Below are 19,842 nucleotides of genomic sequence, written 5' to 3'. Positions count from 1 at the left end.
ACAACTGGTAACCTGCCGCCAAGAAAAGAATGTGGACGAGAAAAATAAAACACCTCCTCTCATGCCACCGCTTTTTTTAGCAAAAGGCATGGGAAAACAGGGCTTACATGTGAAAAGTTTCAAGTAGTACTCGAAAATGCGTAAGACAGTTCACTGGTCAGATCGAATGAAACTTGTGATAACTGACACTGTCCAACGCGAAGGTTAAAATTTTATCCACATGTGATTAGGTATACGTGGTGCTTCTGCTTTGAGGTAGTACTTTTGGACGTGGTGGTAGCTAGTAAAGGAATATTTTAGGAAATAGGTTTAAAGAATTTACTTCAAAGGCCCAATCGTCGTACCTGCCGTCTGCTTCACGTCTGCTGAGCAGCGAGCGTCGTTCATTTAAGTACTACCTGTATTTTTCTTACTTGTCACTTCTTCTTCCGTGTTTTTTTGCTTTTAGGAAGCTTTAACTGTCGAGTGCTAGTAATAGTGTTCCATAGATTTCGTGTTTGTTTTGAATACAGTCAGAGAGAGTCCCTTTAGTCAGATGTAGTGCCAGTAGCGCTAGCGTTTGTTTTGAATACAGTCCACAGACAGGTAGTGCCTATTTTCATTGTTTTCAACAAGAAGTGTCTAGTAAGCACAGTTTAGTCTGCTATTAGCAGTCTAGTTAAAAGTTGATTAACTCTCTACAGGAAACTGATTTCTTAGGATGGATAGGATGTGTGACTGCTGTGTACGGACGCACGAGGAGCTGGCCACTGTTCGCGAACAGCTGAGCGTGTTGATGGCCGCGGTCAGCCGTCTTCAGGCTGCTGCCTCGGAGTGTACCGGCAGTGGGGAGTCTGGTGCGTAGCAAGGTACACCCCAGGTGCTACATGCGTCACCCACTGTCCCTGCTGTCGAGACAACCGGGCGCGGTTGGGCCACCCTCTCCCCAAGGGGAGTGGCGGGTTCAGCGGCGTTCGCGGCGCACCAGGCGGAGGGTCAATGTGGAGGCTGGCCGTGTGGCGTCGCCCGCTCTGCCTGTGGGTGGACATGTGGCCGCTCCTTCAGCAAGGTCCGAGCAGGCACACGGGGGGAGGGGTTTATTAGTTATTGGGAGTTCCAACGTTAGGCGGGTGATGGAGCCCCTTAGGGAAATAGCGGAAAGGTCGGGGAAGAAGGCCAGTGTTCACTCTGTCTGCTTGCCGGGGGTCTCATCCGAGATGTGGAGGAGGCCCTGCCGGCGGCGATAGAGAACACTGGGTGCACCCGACTGCAAATTGTTGCTCATGTCGGCACCAACGACTGCTGCCGTCTGGGTTCAGAGGTCATCCTCAGTTCGTACAGGCGGTTGGTGGAGTTGATGAAGGCGGAAAGCCTCGCTCGCGGGGTGGAATCAGAGCTAACTATTTGTAGTATCGTTCCCAGAACCGATCGCGGTCCTCTGGTTTGGAGCCGAGTGGAAGGCTTAATCCAAAGGCTCAGACGATTCTGCGGAGAGCTAGGGTGCAAATTTCTCGACCTCCGCTATCGGGTGGAGAAATGTAGGGTCCCCCTGAATAGGTCAGGCGTGCACTACACGCCGGAAGCGGCTACGAGGGTAGCGGAGTACGTGTGGAGTGCACATGGGGTTTTTTTAGGTTAGAGAATTCCCTCCCTAGGCCCGACAAGACGCCTCCTGAGACGCGGCAAGGCTGGAGTAGGCAAAATGCCACAGGAAATAACAATATTAATGTGCTAATAGTAAACTGCAGGAGCGTCTATAGAAAGGTCCCAGAACTGCTCTCATTAATAAACGGTCACAACGCCCATATAGTACTAGGGACAGAAAGTTAGCTGAAACAACATGTAAACAGTAATGAAATCCTAAACTCAGATTGTAATGTATGCCGCAGAGACAGGCTGGACAGTGAAGGGGGAGGCGTGTTTATAGCGATAAGAAGTGCAATAGTATCGAAGGAAATTGACGGAGATTCGAATTGTGAAATGATTTGTGTGAAGGTCACGGTTAAAGCAGGATCAGACATGGTAATTGGATGTCTATATAGGCCACCTGGGTGGAGATTTTAATTTGCCGGATATAGACTGGGAGACTCAAACGTTCATAACGGGTGGCAGGGACAAAGAATACAGTGAAATCTTTTTAAGTGCTTTATCTGAAAACTACCTTGAGCAGTTAAACAGAGAACCGACTCGTGGCGATAACATATTAGACCTACTGATTACAAACAGACCCGAACTTTTCGACTCTGTAAGTGCAGAAGAAGGAATCAGTGATCATAAGGACGTTGTAGCATCCATGAATATGGAAGTAAATAGGAATATAAAAAAAGGGAGGAAGGTTTATCTGTTTAGCAAGAGTAATAAAGTCAGATTTCAGACTACCTAACAGATCAAAACGAAAATTTCTGTTCCGACACTGACAATGTTGTGTGTTTATGCAAAAAGTTCAAGACAATAGTAAAATGCGATTTAGACAGGTTCGTGCCAGGTAAAACTGTGAGGGGCTGGAAAAACTCACCGTGGTTCAACAACAAAGTTAGGAAACTACTGCGAAAGCAAACAGAGCTTCACTGCAAGTTTAAACTCAGCCAAAACCTCTCAGACAAACAGAAGCTAAACGATGTCAAAGTTAGCAAAAGGAGGGCTATGCGTGAACCGTTCAGTAAATTCGAAAGTTAAATTCTATGCACCGACTTGACAGAAAATCCTAGGAAGTTCTGGTCTTATGTTACATCAGTAAGTGGCTCGAAACAGCATATCCAGACACACCGGGATGATGATGGCATTGAAACAGAGGATGGCACACCTAAAACTGAAATACTAAACACCTTTCTCCAAAGTTGTTTCACAGAGGAAGTGCAGTTCGTTCTCTAAATCCTCGCACAAACGAAAAAATGACTGACATCGAAATAAGTGTCCAAGGAATAGAAAAGCTACTGGAATCACTCAACAGAGGAACGTCCACTGGATCTGAAGGGATACCAATTCGATTCTACACAGAGTACGCGAAAGAACTTGTCCCCCTTCTAACAGCCGTGTACCGCTAGTCTCTAGAGGAACGGAAGGTTCCAAATGATTGGAAAAGAGCACAGGTAGTTCCAGTTTTCAAGAAGGGTCGTCGAGCAGATGCGCAAAACTATAGACCTACACTCCTGGAAATTGAAATAAGGACACCGTGAATTCATTGTCCCAGGAAGGGAAAACTTTATTGACACATTCCTGGGGTCAGATACATCACATGATCACAATGACAAAACCACAGGCACATAGACACAGGCAACAGAGCTTGCACAATGTCGGCACTAGTACAGTGTATATCCACCTTTCGCAGGAATGCAGGCTGCTATTCTCCCATGGAGACGATCGTAGAGATGCTGAATGTAGTCCTGTGGAACGGCTTGCCATGCCATTTCCACCTGGCGCCTCAGTTGGACCAGCGTTCGTGCTGGACGTGCAGACCGCGTGAGACGACGCTTCATCCAGTCCCAAACATGCTCAATGGGGGACAGATCCGGAGATCTTGCTGGCCAGGGTAGTTGACTTACACCTTCTAGAGCACGTTGGGTGGCACGGGATACATGCGGACGTGCATTGTCCTGTTGGACAGCAAGTTCCCTTGCCGGTCTAGGAATGGTAGAACGATGGGTTCGATGACGGTTTGGATGTACCGTGTACTACTCAGTGTCCGCTCAACGATCACCAGAGGTGTACGGCCAGTGTAGGAGATCGCTCCCCACACCATGATGCTGGGTGTTGGCCCTGTGTGCCTCCGTCGTATGCAGTCCTGATTGTGGCGCTCACCTGCACGGCGCCAAACACGCATACGACCATCATTGGCACCAAGGCAGAAGCGACTCTCATCGCTGAAGACGGCACGTCTCCATTCGTCCCTCCATTCACGCCTGTCGCGACACCACTGGAGGCGGTCTGCACGATGTTGGGGCGTGAGCGGAAGACGGCCTAACGGTGTGCGGGTGCGGGACCGTAGCCCAGCTTCATGGAGACGGTAGCGAATGGTCCTCGCCGATACCCCAGGAGCAACAGTGTCCCTAATTTGCTGGGAAGTGGCGGTGCGGTCCCCTACGGCACTGCGTAGGATCCTACGGTCTTGGCGTGCATCCGTGCGTCGCTGCGGTCCGGTCCCAGGTCGACGGGCACGCGCACCTTCCGCCGACCACTGGCGGCTACATCAATGTACTGTTGAGACCTCACGCCCCACGTGTTGAGCAATTCGGCGGTACGTCCACCCGGCCTCCCGCATGCCCACTATACGCCCTCGCTCAGAGTCCGTCAACTGCACATACGGTTCACGTCCACGCTGTCGCGGCATGCTACCAGTGTTAAAGACTGCGATGGAGCTCCGTATGCCACGGCAAACTGGCTGACACTGACGGCGGCGGTGCACAAATGCTGCACAGCTAGCGCCATTCGACGGCCAACACCGCGGTTCCTGGTGTGTCCGTTGTGCCGTGCGTGTGGTCATTGCTTGTACAGCCCTCTCGCAGTGTCCATTTCCAGGAGTGTATTTGTGTTCAATCAATCGTTATCTTGGTTATTTTGTTCTCTTCCAGAAATTTTTCTGTTTATACCAACAACAACAGAAGGAAATTACTACATACAAAAGGCTATAGTGGAAGAGAAAAACGTAATAAACGAAAACACAACCCTCTGCAAAAGCACGCGCTTTCCTGCTCTGTGAGAACAGACCCAGGACACATAACAGAAAGCACACACACGCAAAAGAACCTCTCGCCCATCACACACAGAGACATTCAGAACTTTCGTTTCAATTTTAATAGCCTTCTTGCAACATGCTATACATTTCTTGCGGCACACGCTAATGGCAAGACGGCGTAATGTTTTGCGTTATGAACGAAGTCAGAGAGTTGTGCGTTTCTGTGTATAAAAGCACCTGAAAGTTTTCCAGCGAACATGACTTCACGAGAAACTAAGTAACAACTCAGTATACACCAAAACTATCCACAACACTACTACAATCCCAACTGCATAACGCTGACATACGTAAGTTCACGTTTTCGTATTTGTTTACTGACAACCACCCACACAGCTGCAGATGACATGAAGTATGCTGAGAAAAACGGGAACAGAGAAACACAGAAAATATGCCGAAAACAGCGATCACAATCTTAAAACCATGCTCTATTGTATAATAAATAGTATGAAAGTACTCACAGAAAATAGTATTTAAAAAACAAACAGTACTCTAGCAACGTTTTACAGCGTGTTATAACAGTGCTGTTTTCTGTATGTTTTAGATTTAAACCCACTGATGATGGCGATAATTGTCGCTGAAACTAGTTTGGGGACTAAATAAATAAACAACAAAAGTGTTTTGCATCAAGGCGGATCCCCAATTCTCGTATTGTTCTTCATGTCTTTATACTTCAGTTGGTGAGGGCGATCTCCCCAAAAGAAGGAGGACTGGCTTTGAGTCCCAGCCTGACACACAGTTTCCATCAGTCAGCAAGATTCAGATTTTCGTCCGTCCCATTACTGATATACATTAGTGTGCAATAACTTTATTACAGTTATCAATACAATATTTGTCTTTGTCGTCGTTAGCTGGAAGACTGGTCTGACAAAGCTCTCCGTGCTACACTATCCAGTGAGAGCCCCTTCACTTCCTAATAACTACTTCAACCTGCATTCATTTGATTCTGTTTGCTGTACTCATCACTTGGTGTTCCTCTACAATTTTTACTCCCCAAACTTTTTCTCCATCACCAAACAGACGATTCCCTGACGCCTCAGGAGGTGTCCTGTCGACTGATCCCTTATTTTATTCAAGTTGTGGCATATCTCTTACTGTCCCTAATTCGATTCAGTATCTCCTCATTAATTAAACCAACTACACACCTATTCTTCAACAGTTTGCTCCAGTACTACTTTGCAGTATCCCTATTCCCTTCTTGTGCCAACAGGTGATATTCCATGTTTCACTTCGATACAAGACTACATTCGAGGCAAATACCTTGAGAAAGGAATTCCTTACAGTCAAATTTATGTTAAACAATAAAAAATTCCTACTTTCCAGAGCTTCTATTTGACCTGCAGTGAGTCTGTATTTTATATCCTGTCTATTTCGGCTATCAAAAGCTATATTGCTGCCCCAATAGGACAACTCATCCATGGCTTTAGTGTCTTACTTCCTAATCTAATTTCACTTTCCAATGTGACAGGTCAATTTTTCAGTAACCTTATTAGCTCGCTTAATAAGACGTGGGTATGTTGAGATGTATTTCACTTCTTAACATGTCGGAGACATAACCGCGTTTTACAGAAAATGATACTAAGTAAATTAGTTGTCGTTCGATGCTTGACAGAGCGTGACAATAATATCACAACGGAAACATTTCACCAATGTTGTGCAGCAGTTACGACTTTAATCACAACCCATCATGTTGTCACTTGATCATAGCATAAGAACCTCCTAGTTTGTGATTATGTAAATAATAGTTGCAGAATATCAGAGAAGTTTTCCTTTATGCTATTAAAAGGGCATTATGTCCAAATGAGGAACTAATATTAGAAATTTGTATATATTCAGTGAACAGTACAAGTATGTCTCTAACAGCAATAACAACACTTGTGTCGTGATCGTGAAACGACACGTCGTTTGTAGAAAGAAATTTATCTATCGATAACGATACACCATTTATGAGTGAAACTAAAAACGAACGAAGTGTGCTTGTTGTCGCCAACCACAAAGTTATTTCCAAAATGACGCTTACCATAGACGAATTAGGTGTAGGTTAAAAGTGTACAAAATCCAGGTTTTCTGGAAAGCCTGAAATAATCTCCTCAGACGAAATGCTACGCCTCCACTTAACATAGTACAGGGGTCGCTTTGGAGTGCTGGACGCTGTGGTGCAGGGGAGGCAGCAAGCGGTCACGTGACGCCCCACCGCTGACGTCAGTGGTGACGGTGAGGAGGCGATCGTGATGTGTACGTGCCAGTCGCTCGCGTGGGGTCAGCGCGGTCACCTGGGTCGACGTGGCGATGTCGAGGAGTGGCAGGGAGGAATTTTTGCATTTCTACATGTCCACGACCACACCACGAGTAAAGTTACACGATCTATTGGCGTATCAACGCGGACTGTCCAAGTATCTGTGACGAATGGTCAACCACTGGTAGTGATGTAAGACTGTGGCGTAAAAAGATCCTAGCCGACAGAGCTGGTGACGAATGTCACTCCAGGTCACCGGCGATCGGTTGCAAACCAGACACAAATTGCCATTGCCTGTCGAAGCAGACCCATGTGAACCAGCTGCGGAGAAATCGTTGAGAAGGCAGCTGCACAGGCTAAGCACTTCGAGTAAGCGACCGTCGCTCACAGAGACACACATAGCTGCGCGTCTTGAGTGGGAGAAATAACATGGAGATGGACAGTGGCTGATTGGAGGTGCGTTATGTGAGCCGCGATTTCACCTGTTCTGAAAATATCGAGGTGTCAATTGGACCGACGTCTTATTGAGGCCTTTAAGATACAGTGTGTACAGGATGCAGTTCAGGGCAGTGGTGGTTCCATGGCATTACGGGGGTGTTTGTCACCATGACTTGGATTAAGTCATTAAGGTTAATGTGAACCTGAACCAGCACGTTTGTTTCAACATTCTCGTTGACAAAATGTTGCCCTATTTTCTATACCTTCCTGATCAATATTCTCTGGACACTTGCGTAGTAGAAGATGACACAGACGTGTTCTCAGTGCTGCGTGTATACACTCCTGGTTTCACAAACACTCAGGTGCCTTACAGCATCTCGAGACGACCGCTAGACAAACGTTGTATGGTACTGTATGGAACAGCAGCTGGGGCACGGCAGCCAACATCCCCGCTGACTGGTAGCTCTACGAGATCTCATCATCAGTGGGAGGCCTTGGGTGGATGCTGCGTATCTGAAGAAACTTTCGGAACTCTCTTCCGCGCCAAGTTGCCGAAGTTTCCGAGGCTACAGGCGTTAATAACGTGATGCCATTGCATGATCCTTGAAGCGAAAGTTGACTTGAATGTGACTGTCTTAATATAACTTAATGATGTATGGAAAGAATGGGAATCATGCAACCAATTAGTTGTATGTCAAAAGGTTATTCGAATCCTTACCTAGGTTCCAATGGATATAAACCCGTCTTCTTTGGAATAAGTAATAACACGTGTTAAATTATTGTGTGAAAACAGAAACCAGCACATTAGGCTCAGTCAACACTAAAATGATCCACTTAAATGCTAAGGAAGACACATGGCTTAATGAACAGTAAAGCATGGTACAAGTTTGAATAAACTTCTGATGTGGCACTGGTTGGCTGTATGATTCCTGTGGCTTCCATAATTTTACTGTTGTTGACTGCTGCCATGTTAGAGATTTTAATGTATAGCAGATGATGTGGAGCATTACTATTATCTTATGGTGCAGGGTGTTGACTCTATAATTACTAGTTTTTTGTTATTTTATTGTCAGCAAAATCGAGTTTCGTTCACTTAGTGACCATCCTCAGTGTTAGAAGTTAAAAATTTCCACATAACGATCAGAGAGTACAAAACCGAAAATCACAACTACATCTGCTTATGAACATAACAGTTGATAGGAACATACCTGTAATATACAATTAAAATTGGTAGGCACTGGTATCAAGCTATAACCACAAGCTTAGAGCGATCACATGAACTGAGGCCGCTGTTTACATGCATCTGTATAGCAAACCTCGGTTTGACAGGGCTTGGACGTGACATGTGTCACGTGAAGAATTAATATTGCGGGTTTTGGAAGATATTAACACAAAATACGTCTTGTGCGTTTGTGACTCATGATGGTTTCTCGATGTATGATGTATACTACTTGTTCACACCTTGTATTTTAAATTTGTTTCCATAACACAATTAAAATTATAGGTATTGTTAGGTCTGCTTTTATTTCATATGGGCCCCACTGCTACTGTTAGATATGTAAAATCAAATTATTTTTATTAATATTCAAAACCGGTTGCTTGGCAGTTTTATTACTGTTTTATCAACCTGTGAATGTATATATGGATTCTGACCCAGTGCTGATGTGGAAGCGTACAACCAGTGTTATAAAAAATGTCAGCTTGTCGAAATGGGACAAATGATACGTACATCATCGCGTCGCTAAACATAACAAAATTTATAGTCTGCACCACCAAAACATTTTTTTTTTGCTGCAATGAATATTGTGTCATAGGATATGAATCCTCCCCCCATGAACCATGGGCCTTGCCGTTGGTGGGGAGGCTTGCGTGCCTCAGCGATACAGATAGCCGTACTGTAGGTGCAACCACAACGGAGGGGTATCTGTTGAGAGGCCAGACAAACGTGTGGTTCCTGAAGAGGGGCAGCAACCTTATCAGTAGTTGCAGGGGCAACAGTCTGGATGATTGACTGATCTGGCCTTGTAACACTAACCAAAACGTCCTTGCTGTGCTGCTACTGCGAACGGCTGAAAGCAAGGGGAAACTACAGCCGTAATTTTTCCCGAGGGCATGCTGCTTTACTGTATGATTAAATGATGATGGCTTCCTCTTTGGTAAAATATTCAGGAGGTAAAAAAGTCAACTAGTCGGACCTCCGGGCGGGGACTACTCAAGAGGATGTCGTTATCAGGAGAAAGAAAACTGGCGTTCTACGTATCGGAGCGTGGAATGTTAGATCCCTTAATCGGGCAGGTGGGTTAGAAAATTTAAAAAGGGAAATGGATAGGTTAAAGTTACACTCCTGGAAATGGAAAAAAGAACACGTTGACACCGGTGTGTCAGACCCACCATACTTGCTCCGGACACTGCGAGAGGGCTGTACAAGCAATGATCACACGCACGGCACAGCGGACACACCACGAACCGCGGTGTTGGCCGTCGAATGGCGCTAGCTGCGCAGCATTTGTGCACCGCCGCCGTCAGTGTCAGCCAGTTTGCCGTGGCATAGGGAGCTCCATCGCTGTCTTTAATACTGGTAGCATGCCGCGACAGCGTGGACGTGAACCGTATGTGCAGTTGACGGACTTTGAGCGAGGGCGTATAGTGGGCATGCGGGAGGCCGGGTGGACGTACCGCCGAATTGCTCAACACGTGGGGCGTGAGGTCTCCACAGTACATCGATGTTGTCACCAGTGGTCGGCGGAAGGTGCACGTGCCCGTCGACCTGGGACCGGACCGCATCGACGCACGGATGCACGCCAAGACCGTAGGATCCTACGCAGTGCCGTAGGGGACCGCACCGCCACTTCCCAGCAAATTAGGGACACTGTTGCTCCTGGGGTATCGGCGAGGACCATTCGCAACCGTCTCCATGAAGCTGGGCTACGGTCCCGCACCCGCACACCGTTAGGCCGTCTTCCGCTCACGCCCCAACATCGTGCAGCCCGCCTCCAGTGGTGTCGCGACAGGCGTGAATGGAGGGACGAATGGAGACGTGTCGTCTTCAGCGATGAGAGTCGCTTCTGCCTTGGTGCCAATGATGGTCGTATGCGTGTTTGGCGCCGTGCAGGTGAGCGCCACAATCAGGACAGCATACGACCGAGGCACACAGGGCCAACACCCGGCATCATGGTGTAGGGAGCGATCTCCTACACTGGCCGTACACCTCTGGTGATCGTCGAGGGGACACTGAATAGTGCACTGTACATCCAAACCGTCATTGAACCCATCGTTCTACCATTCCTAGACCGGCAAGGGAACTTGCTGTTCCAACAGGACAATGCACGTCCGCATGTATCCCGTGCCACCCAACGTGCTCTAGAAGGTGTAAGTCAACTACCCTGGCCAGCAAGATCTCCGGATCTGTCCCCCACTCAGCATGTTTGGGACTGGAGGAAGCGTCGTCTCACGCGGTCTGCACGTCCATCACGAACGCTGGTCCAACTGAGGCGCCAGGTGGAAATGGCATGGCAAGCCGTTCCACAGGACTACATCCAGCATCTCTACGATCGTCTCCATTGGAGAATAGCAGCCTGCATTGCTGCGAAAGGTGGATATACACTGTACTAGTGCCGACATTGTGCATGCTGTGTTGCCTGTGTCTATGTGCCTGTGGTTCAGTCAGTGTGATCATGTGATGTATCTGACCCCAGGAATGTGTCAATAAAGTTTCCCCTTCCTGGGACAATGAATTCACGGTGTTCTTATTTCAATTTCCAGGAGTGTATATATATAGAGGGAATTAGTGAAGTTCGCTGGCAGGAGGAACAAGACTTTTGGTCAGGTGACTACAGAGTTATAAACACAATACCAAATAGGGGTAATGCAGGAGTAGGTTTAATAATGAATAGGAAAATAGGAATGCGGGTAAGCAAGTTTATATGCCAACTAGCTCTGCAGATGACGAAGAAATAGATGAAATGTATGATCAAATAAAAGAAATTATTCAGATAGTGAAGGATGACGAAAATTTAATAGTCATGGGTGACTGGAATTCGGTAGTAGGAAAAGGGAGAGAAGGAAACGTAGTAGGTGAATATGGACTGGGGCAAAGAAATGAAAGAGGAAGCCGCCTGGTAGAATTTTGCACAAAGCACAATTTAATCATAGCTAACACTTGGTTCAAGAATCATAAAAGAAGTCTGGAGATACTGGAAGAAGCCTGGAGATACTGACAGGTTTCTGATATTTAATAATGGTAAGACAGAGATTTAGGAACCAGGTTTTAAATTTTAAGACCTTTCCATGGGCAGATGTGGGCTCTGACTACAATCTATTGGTTATGACCTGTAGATTAAAACTAAAGAAACTGCAAAAAGTTGAGAATTTAAGGAGATGGGACCTGGATAAACTAAAAGAACCAGAGGTTGTACAGAGTTTCAGGGAGAGCATAAGCGAGATATTGACAGGAATGGGGGAAAGAAATACGGTAGAAGAAGAATGGGTAGCTTTGAGGGATGAAGTAGTAGATTAAAACTAAAGAAACTGCAAAAAGTTGAGAATTTAAGGAGATGGGACCTGGATAAACTAAAAGAACCAGAGGCTGTACAGAATTTCAGGGAGAGCATAAGGGAGATATTGGCAGGAATGGGGGAAAGAAATACGGTAGAAGAAGAATGGGTAGCTTTGAGGGATGAAGTAGTGAAGGCAGCTGAGAATCAAGTAGGTAAAAAGACGGGGGCTACTAGAAATCCTTGGGCAACAGAAGAAATATAGAATTTAATTGATGAGAGGAGAAAATATAAACATGCTGTAAATGAAACAGGCGAAAAGGAATACAGACGTCTCAAAAATGAGATTGACAGGAAGTGCAGGGATGGCTAGAGGACAAATGTAAGGATGTAGAGGCTTTTCTCACTAGAGGTAAAGTAGATACTGCCTACAGGAAAATTAAAGAAACCTTTGGACATAAGAGAACCACTTGTATGAACATCAAGAGCTCAGATGGAAACCCAGTTCTAAACAAAGAAGGGAAAGCAGAAAGATGGAAGGAGGATATAGAGGGTCTATAGAAGGACGATTTACTTGAGGACAATATTATGGAAATGGAAGAGGATGTAGATGAAGATGAAATGGGAGATACGATACTACGTGATGAGTTTGACAGAGCACTGAAAGACCTGAGTCGAAACAAGGCCCCCTCGAGTAGACAAAACTCCATTGGAACTACTGACGTCCTTGGGAGAGCCAGACTTGACAAAACTCTACCATCTGGTGTGCAAGATGAGCGAGACAGGCGAAATACCCTCAGACTTCAAGAAGAATATAATAATTCCAATCCCAAAGAAATCAGTTGTTGACAGATGTGAAAATTACCGAACTATCAGTTTAATAAGTCACAGCTGCAAAATACTAACGCGAATTCTCTACAGACGAATGGAAAAGCTAGTAGAAGCCGACCTCGGGGAAGATCAGTTTGGATTCCGTAGAAATGTTGGAACACGTGAGGCAATACTGTCCCTACGACTTACCTTAGAAGCTAGATTAAGGAAGGGCAAACCTACATTTCTAGCATTTGTAGACTTAGAGAAAGCTTTTGAGAATGTTGATTGGAATACTCTCTTTCAAATTCTGAATGTAGCAGGGGTAAAATACAGGGAGCGAAAGGCTATTTACAATTTGTACAGAAACCAGATGGCAGTTATAAGAGACGAGGGACATGAAAGGGAAGCAGTGGTTGGGAAGGCAGTGAGACAGGGTTTTAGTCTCTCCCTGATGTTATTCAGTCTGTGTATTGAGCAAGCAGTGAAGGAAACAAGAGAAAAATTCGGAGTAGGTATTAAATTCCATGGATAAGAAATAAAAATGTTGAGGTTCGCCAGTGACATCGTAATTGTGTCAGAGACAGTAAAGATCTTGGAAGAGCAGTTGAACGGAATTGATAGTGTCTTGAAAGGAGGATATAAGAGGAACATCAACAAAAGCAAAACGAGGATAATGGAATTTAGTCGAATTAAGTCAGGTGATGCTGAGGGAATTACATTAGGAAATGAGAAAGTTGTAAAGGAATTTTGCTATTTGGGGAGCAAAACAACTGATGATGATCGAAGTAGAGAGGATATAAATTGTAGACTGGCAATGGCAAGGAAAGCGTTTCTGAAGAAGAGAAATTTGTTAACAATGAGTATAGATTTAAGTGTCAGGAAGTCATTTCTGAAAGTATTTGTATGGAAGTGAAACATGGACGATAAATAGTTTGAACAAGAAGAGAATAGAAGCTTTCGAAATGTGGTGCTACAGAAGAATGTTGAAGATTAGATGGGTAGATCACATAACTAATGAGGAAGTATTGAATAGGATTTGGGAGAAGAGGAGTTTGTGGCATAACTTGACTAGAAGAAGGGATCGGTTGGTAGCACATGTTCTGAGGCATCAAGGGATCACCAATTTAGTATTGGAGGGCAGCGTGGAGGGTAAAAATCGTAGAGGGAGACCAAGAGATGACTACACTAAGCAGATTCAGAAGGATGTAGGTTGCAGTAGGTACTGGGAGATGAAGAAGCTTGCATTAGATAGAGTAGCATGGAAAGCTGCATCTCAGGACTGAAGACCACAACAACAGGATTTGAATTGTTACTTAGTGGGATTTTTCGTACTATTATTATTTCTTATATATTTGACACCTGAGTTTTAACGTAACATTTTACGTAAGTCAAGAACGATATAGGTACTTCTAAATCCCCACGAAAATTGTGGACGCTATGTTTTACATTAAGCAACCGTATATGTTTTATGTCATGTATGTATGGGTTATGACCCAGTGCTTATTCAGAAGCGTATAACCATTGTTATAATAATGTTAATTTGTCCAAAGGGACAAACGAGATGTACATCATCGTGTCTGTTAAATATGATAACAAAATTCCAAAATGAGATTTTCACTCTGCAGCGGAGTGTGAGCTGATATGAAACTTCATGGCAGATAAAAGCTGTGTTCCGGACCGAGACTCGAACTCGGGACCTTTGCCTTTCCGTGCCAGGTGCTCTACCAACTGAGCCACCACGCACGTCCCAGGCTCCGTCATCACAGCCTTAGTTCTGCGAGTACCTCCTCTCCTACCTTCCCAACTTTACAGAAATTCTCCTGCGAACCTTGCAGAACTAGCACTCCTGAAAGAATCTCATTCTGGAAACGTCCCCCAGGCTGTGGCTAAACTATGTGTCCGCAATATCCTTTCTTTCAGGAGTGCTAGTTCTGCAAGGTTGGCAGGAGAGCTTCTGTAAATTTGGGAAGGTAGGAGACGAGGTAACTGCAGAAGCAAAGCAGTGATGAAGGGGCGTGAGTCGTGCTTGGATAACTCAGTTGGCAGAGCGCTTGCCGGCGAAAGGCAAAGGTCCCGAGTTCGAGCTTCGGTCGGGCACACAGTTTTAATCTGCCAGGAAGTTTCATATCAGCGCACACTCCGCTGCAGAGTGAAAATCTCATTCTGGAAACATCCCCCAGGCTGTGGCTAAAGCATGTCTCCGCAGTATCCTTTCTTTCAGGAGTGCTAGTTGTGCAAGTTTCGCAGGAGAGCTTCTGTAAAGCTTGGAAGGAAGGAGACGAGGTACTTGCCGAAGTAAAGCTGTAATGAGGGGCCGTGAGTCGTGCTTGGGTAGCTCAGTTGGTAGAGCACTTGCCCGCGAAAAGCAAAGGTCCTGAGTTCGAGTCTCAGTCCGGCACACAGTTTTAATCTGCCAGTAAGTTTCATGATAACAAAATTGTATGTCTACACCTTCAAAACTTTTATAATGAATATAGTGTTCCACGGCATTTTAATTATTACATAATGTTATATTCGTACTATTACTGTTTTTTAATATATTTGAATCCTTAGTCTTAACGTAACGATTTACGTAAATCACGAACGTTGTACTTCTAACTTTCCACGCCAGATAGTGGGTAATATGTCTTTTAAAAAAACTGTGTTGTACCTCATTTCATGTTATTCGTGTATTATTCTTTTTCCTTCTCTTTATCTTTTGCTTGTCCTGCACTCTGACAACTTATTATCGACCTATCTTATGTTTTGTAAGTTGGTTTTTAAAAAAAACAATACGCCAGTGTATTTTAGATGTTTCTTTCCACCTTCGTCTGCTATGTTTTTTACGTACATTTTAAATTTGAATTACTTCATGAGTCACAAATGCACAAGAAGTATTTTGTGTTAATATCTTCTAAAACCAGCAATATTAATTCTTCACGTGACATGTCACATAGAGGGCGTTCCAAGCCCTGTCACACCAAGGTCTGCTGTACAGATGCGTGTAAACAGCGGCCTCAGCTTATGTGATCGCTCTAAGCTTGTGGTTATAGCTTGATACCAGTGCCTACCGATTTTAATTGTATATTACAGGTATGTTCCTACCAACTGTTATGTTCACATGCAGATGTAGTAGTGATTTTCGGTTTTCTACTCTCTTATCATTATGTGGAAATTTTTAGCTTCTAGCACTGAGGATGGTCAGTAAGTGAACGAAAATCGATTTTGCTGACAACAAAACAACAAAATACGGCCAGTGCTGATTTTCCTTACAATTCTGTCCACGATTTGGTCGTGGTGCACACAACACGCCATGGAGTCGCCAATGTATAATTAATTCTTTCTAAAACATAATTAATTTAGCTATTGGTAGTGTTTATTGTTCATTTTTGAACTTATTTCCAACCAACTACGAGATCAAGATATAGCTGTTGTCGTCTCAAGTGAGACAGCAATCTTATTGATTTCTGATAATATGGTTGTGAAACAGGGATATAAATTCAATTTCAGTAAGGCAATCAATCTAGATCGAAAAATGTTTTATTGCTGGTCACCGCTTTCAATGTTTGACTATGATCATCAGACCATTTACTGTCTCCTGTAGCAATATGCGGAGGCACTGTCATGACTACGCTGTGGAAAGTGTCAACAGAAGAGGCGGAGGCCTCCTTGAGTCTCTCTACGGTGTACTTATTGCCAGAGGGTTAGCCTCGGGAAATATCAAACGTAGGTGACAGCATTGAGAGTAAATTTAAGGGCAGGGAAGCAGGGTTAGGCTAGCAGATGTGGCGTGGAGTGGGGCTCGTACCTCGGCTCAGGGCAGGAGTCGACGCAGCCGTCGGCGATCCGGCAGTCGAGCTGCTGGACGAGCTGCCAGGCTTCGTCCCACGCGAGGCGGCGGAGCTCGGCCAGGGCGGCGGCGCAGCCCGCTCTCCCTCCCTGCCGCCCACCTGCGGGCGGAGGCGGCGGCGGCCCGTAGTCCCAGAGGCGGGCCGTCAGGCGCTCCACAGGCGAGTCTGCGGCGGGCGGGCGCTCCGGGGCCCCGCACGCTACGGCCACTGGGAACCATTCTGCAAAACGCGGCGCACTCACCTCGAGGCCAGCACGCTGACTCCTCACACGAGCTTCCATTGGCTGCTGCTGTCCACACCACTACTAACAGCCACTGAAAGTGAAGCAGTAATAAAGCAGCGTCCAACGATACTCGACGCGGCGCGAGGTGTTCTGCACACTTTTGGAAGCAACCGGTCAGCAAGTCAGCTGACTCTCAGCACGGCGGCCACTGCTGCGGCTCCTCCTGACGAGGAAGCGGGCAGAGCTGCGCCGACACCACAACACTGGACACTGGACACTGTGCCCTCATTCCAGACGAGCCTTCGTTCTGATCACAGCATCGCAAAGGACGATCTGTGCATCGAGGACCCGAGCAGAGTGGAGATGGCACGTTGCATTCTTCGTTCCCATCCTCGCCCACCTCACGGGGAGCCACTTGGTATACAATAAGTAATTGGTTACATGGGTCGCAGCTGTTACATTTCTGAGTCATTGAGATCGCTTGCGATATTTTCGATACCAAAATGGTTCAAATGGCTCTGAGCAGTATGGGACTTAACATTGGAGGTCATCAGTCTCCTAGAACATAGAATTACTTAAACCTAACTAACCTAAGGGCATCACACACATCCATGCCCGAGGCAGGATACGAACCTGCGACGTAGATGTCGCACGGTTCCAGACTGAAGCGCCTAGAACCGCTCGGGCACAGTGGCCGGTTTTTCGATATCCTTTCCACAAAATAATTCGAGGTCGCATGTCAGCCGTGCTGCTCTGCACGGCTACAACGGCAACGTGGGATGTACCTGGCTACGCGCAGACAGTGTTATTCAAGTAAAAGAGATTGGGAATAATACATATGGACCCGTGCTCATAAATGCAGAACGCCATGGCAGAGGCAGTCTCGGAGCTGCCAGTGCGGGGCTGGACAGGAGACTCCAGGCTGGCCGAGAGGCACCTGGACAGCAGCCGCCAGGGCGCTCCAGACATCGCCCCTCACTGCAGCGCAGCCGGCGGGAGCCTCTCCTGGTGACTCCTGAGCTCCAGTTCAGGCTGGAGTTTGAACGGTGACTCCAGGCATTCTGTACTTCCATATCCTGGAGCGCCACACATTTAGCCTATCCCGTTACAGTCTACCTGTCAAGCATTGCGTCAGAGTCACAACAACTGCTGCCAGCAAAGCTGGAATTCTCATTGATGTAATCGGCATACCACTCTTTTCTCGCTCTAATCGCTGGGATACGCCTCTGAGCAGTATTTTAGCCTTAGTTGTCGCCGTTTTCACCCAGGGTACCTCATTACGTAGGTAGCAGACGCGCTGCCGTTCGTTGTTCTGTACACGTACGAGGTAGTACATGCACTTCTGTTCCTTTGAACTTGTGTGGGAACGTTCTGCAATTACGGAACAGAGAGAAAACAAATCTATAGCCAAGTGCTCAGCAAATATTGAGATCATTTTAGAAACAATCGAACGGAAATTGTCGATCGATGTGCTAGTGCGGTTGACAAACGGTTCCTCGTCGCAAGTGAAGCAGCAATGAAGGCACTGAGTGCCGGAGAGTTGCTCTAAACTAGAAAGTGCTGATCAGTTTTCATCTGCCAGAAAGTTTACGACAGAGTCTCTGGACACACAAAAGCTATTCTGCCTGCTCATTCCCTCACGAAAGATGAAACAATGCAGGACGAGGGCGACTCAAGTCTTTTTCAGCAAATGCGTGATAAAACCCGCAGTAAGTTAGACTGCAAAATGAAGCAAAAGGAAAGAAGAAAGCGTAATATCTCTGTAGGGAAACGACGGATAGCCCGCTCGGCTACACCCGACAGATCGGCTTCGGTGAGGGAGTCCTCATGAGGTTACATCACTGGTCAGCTAATCTCTCCAGTAAACATTCCTAAAGTTTCGTACCAGCCCAGTGAGACTGCTAATTCTGATGGCGTCCCTCGCAGCGCTGTAATCATACAGTCGCTTGTGATGGGACTGCGGGCAGCCATTACGGTACGTCTATTGTAATTAACCACTGTGAACTGATACCAGAAATGTAATTGACTCGTACAGGGGAGAAGCGCACGCTCCTCAGCCAACACGGAGACCTCGGCCTCGTCGTGTCTGAGAGCCGACTGACTCGCTTGGCGCGCTGCGATGTACTCTTGTGCGACTTGGTGTTTCTCGTATATTCTCGCGGGTGCCTGTCCCCGTCAACTGTGTAGCGATACGTGAGGCTTTCCGTACTGGAATAATGCCAATGACTGAGGGACTTTCCCTGAGAAACTCTCTAACAAACAGAAACTGCTGCTAATATCACTGGCGCGCCCCCTCCACGCACCCTCCGGCCTGCGTGGCCGGCTGCAGGCGGGGCGGCTCCCGACGGCCCCCACCCCCGTACTGGACGACTCGCGTTCTCCGGCCGTTCTCCAGCCACAACCTGGAACCTTTACAGGCCCAGAAACCCTATACGCCCCGGAAAAGAGCTGGTTGTGCAAATTACAAATGCATGTAACTAAATAATCGCCCTCCTAGTCTGCCCCGTATGAGATCGTTTTATCTGCATCTTCAGTTTTTATCGTATGATAAATTTTTACGTTGTTCATACAGCAAGCGTGTGTCTGAAAGCATTACCCGGGGTCTGCTAAGGTACACGTTGTCCTCGGAACCTCCGCGAGTAAGTTCTATGGGCTTTTCTTCAGCAGAGAGGAGCGATGGGAAAGCTCGCCGGTAATACACTGTCGGAGAAAAATCGCAGCAAAAAGAAAAAAAAAGAAAGAAACAAAAGAGAAAAAACTCTATATGACACGCCTTAAAGCTTCGAAGGGAACTGTGAAACAAAGGCATTCTGCAACTCCTTTCATGTACATGTATGTAAAAGGAACATTTGGATTTCCTGCTTCACTGCTACCAATAACTCATTTTGTTTTCCGTGTTTGCTGTTAGCTAAGGGTAAAGACACTACCTGGACATGTACTGGAATGTCAGATGTAACGCCATTCGACGCCCCATATATTGCATACCACGGAAGTGACTGTATAGCATTGTTGGCTGGGATTTTCGGCCGCCGTATTGCAAGTCCCTTTAGGTGACGCCACGACGGTGACTTGCTTGTCAATGATGATGAAAATGGACACAC

General features: G+C 46.3%; 1 protein-coding gene across 1 annotated transcript in view; it reads right to left on the bottom strand.

Moving 5' to 3' along the window:
* LOC126302895 (uncharacterized) overlaps positions 1-19,842 on the bottom strand; it is a 139,067-nt gene that overhangs the window by 102,241 nt on the left and 16,984 nt on the right. Inside the window, exon 3 of the mRNA XM_049991750.1 lies at positions 16,476-16,737. Within this exon, the coding sequence (XP_049847707.1) occupies positions 16,476-16,737 (262 nt within the window). The remainder of the gene's footprint in view (positions 1-16,475; positions 16,738-19,842) is intronic.

Source organism: Schistocerca gregaria, unplaced genomic scaffold (genome assembly GCF_023897955.1).
Source record: "Schistocerca gregaria isolate iqSchGreg1 unplaced genomic scaffold, iqSchGreg1.2 ptg000180l, whole genome shotgun sequence".
Classification (NCBI taxonomy): domain Eukaryota; kingdom Metazoa; phylum Arthropoda; class Insecta; order Orthoptera; family Acrididae; genus Schistocerca; species Schistocerca gregaria.
Note: the sequence above shows the minus strand (reverse complement) of the source record. Positions and strands in the feature narration are given on the sequence as shown.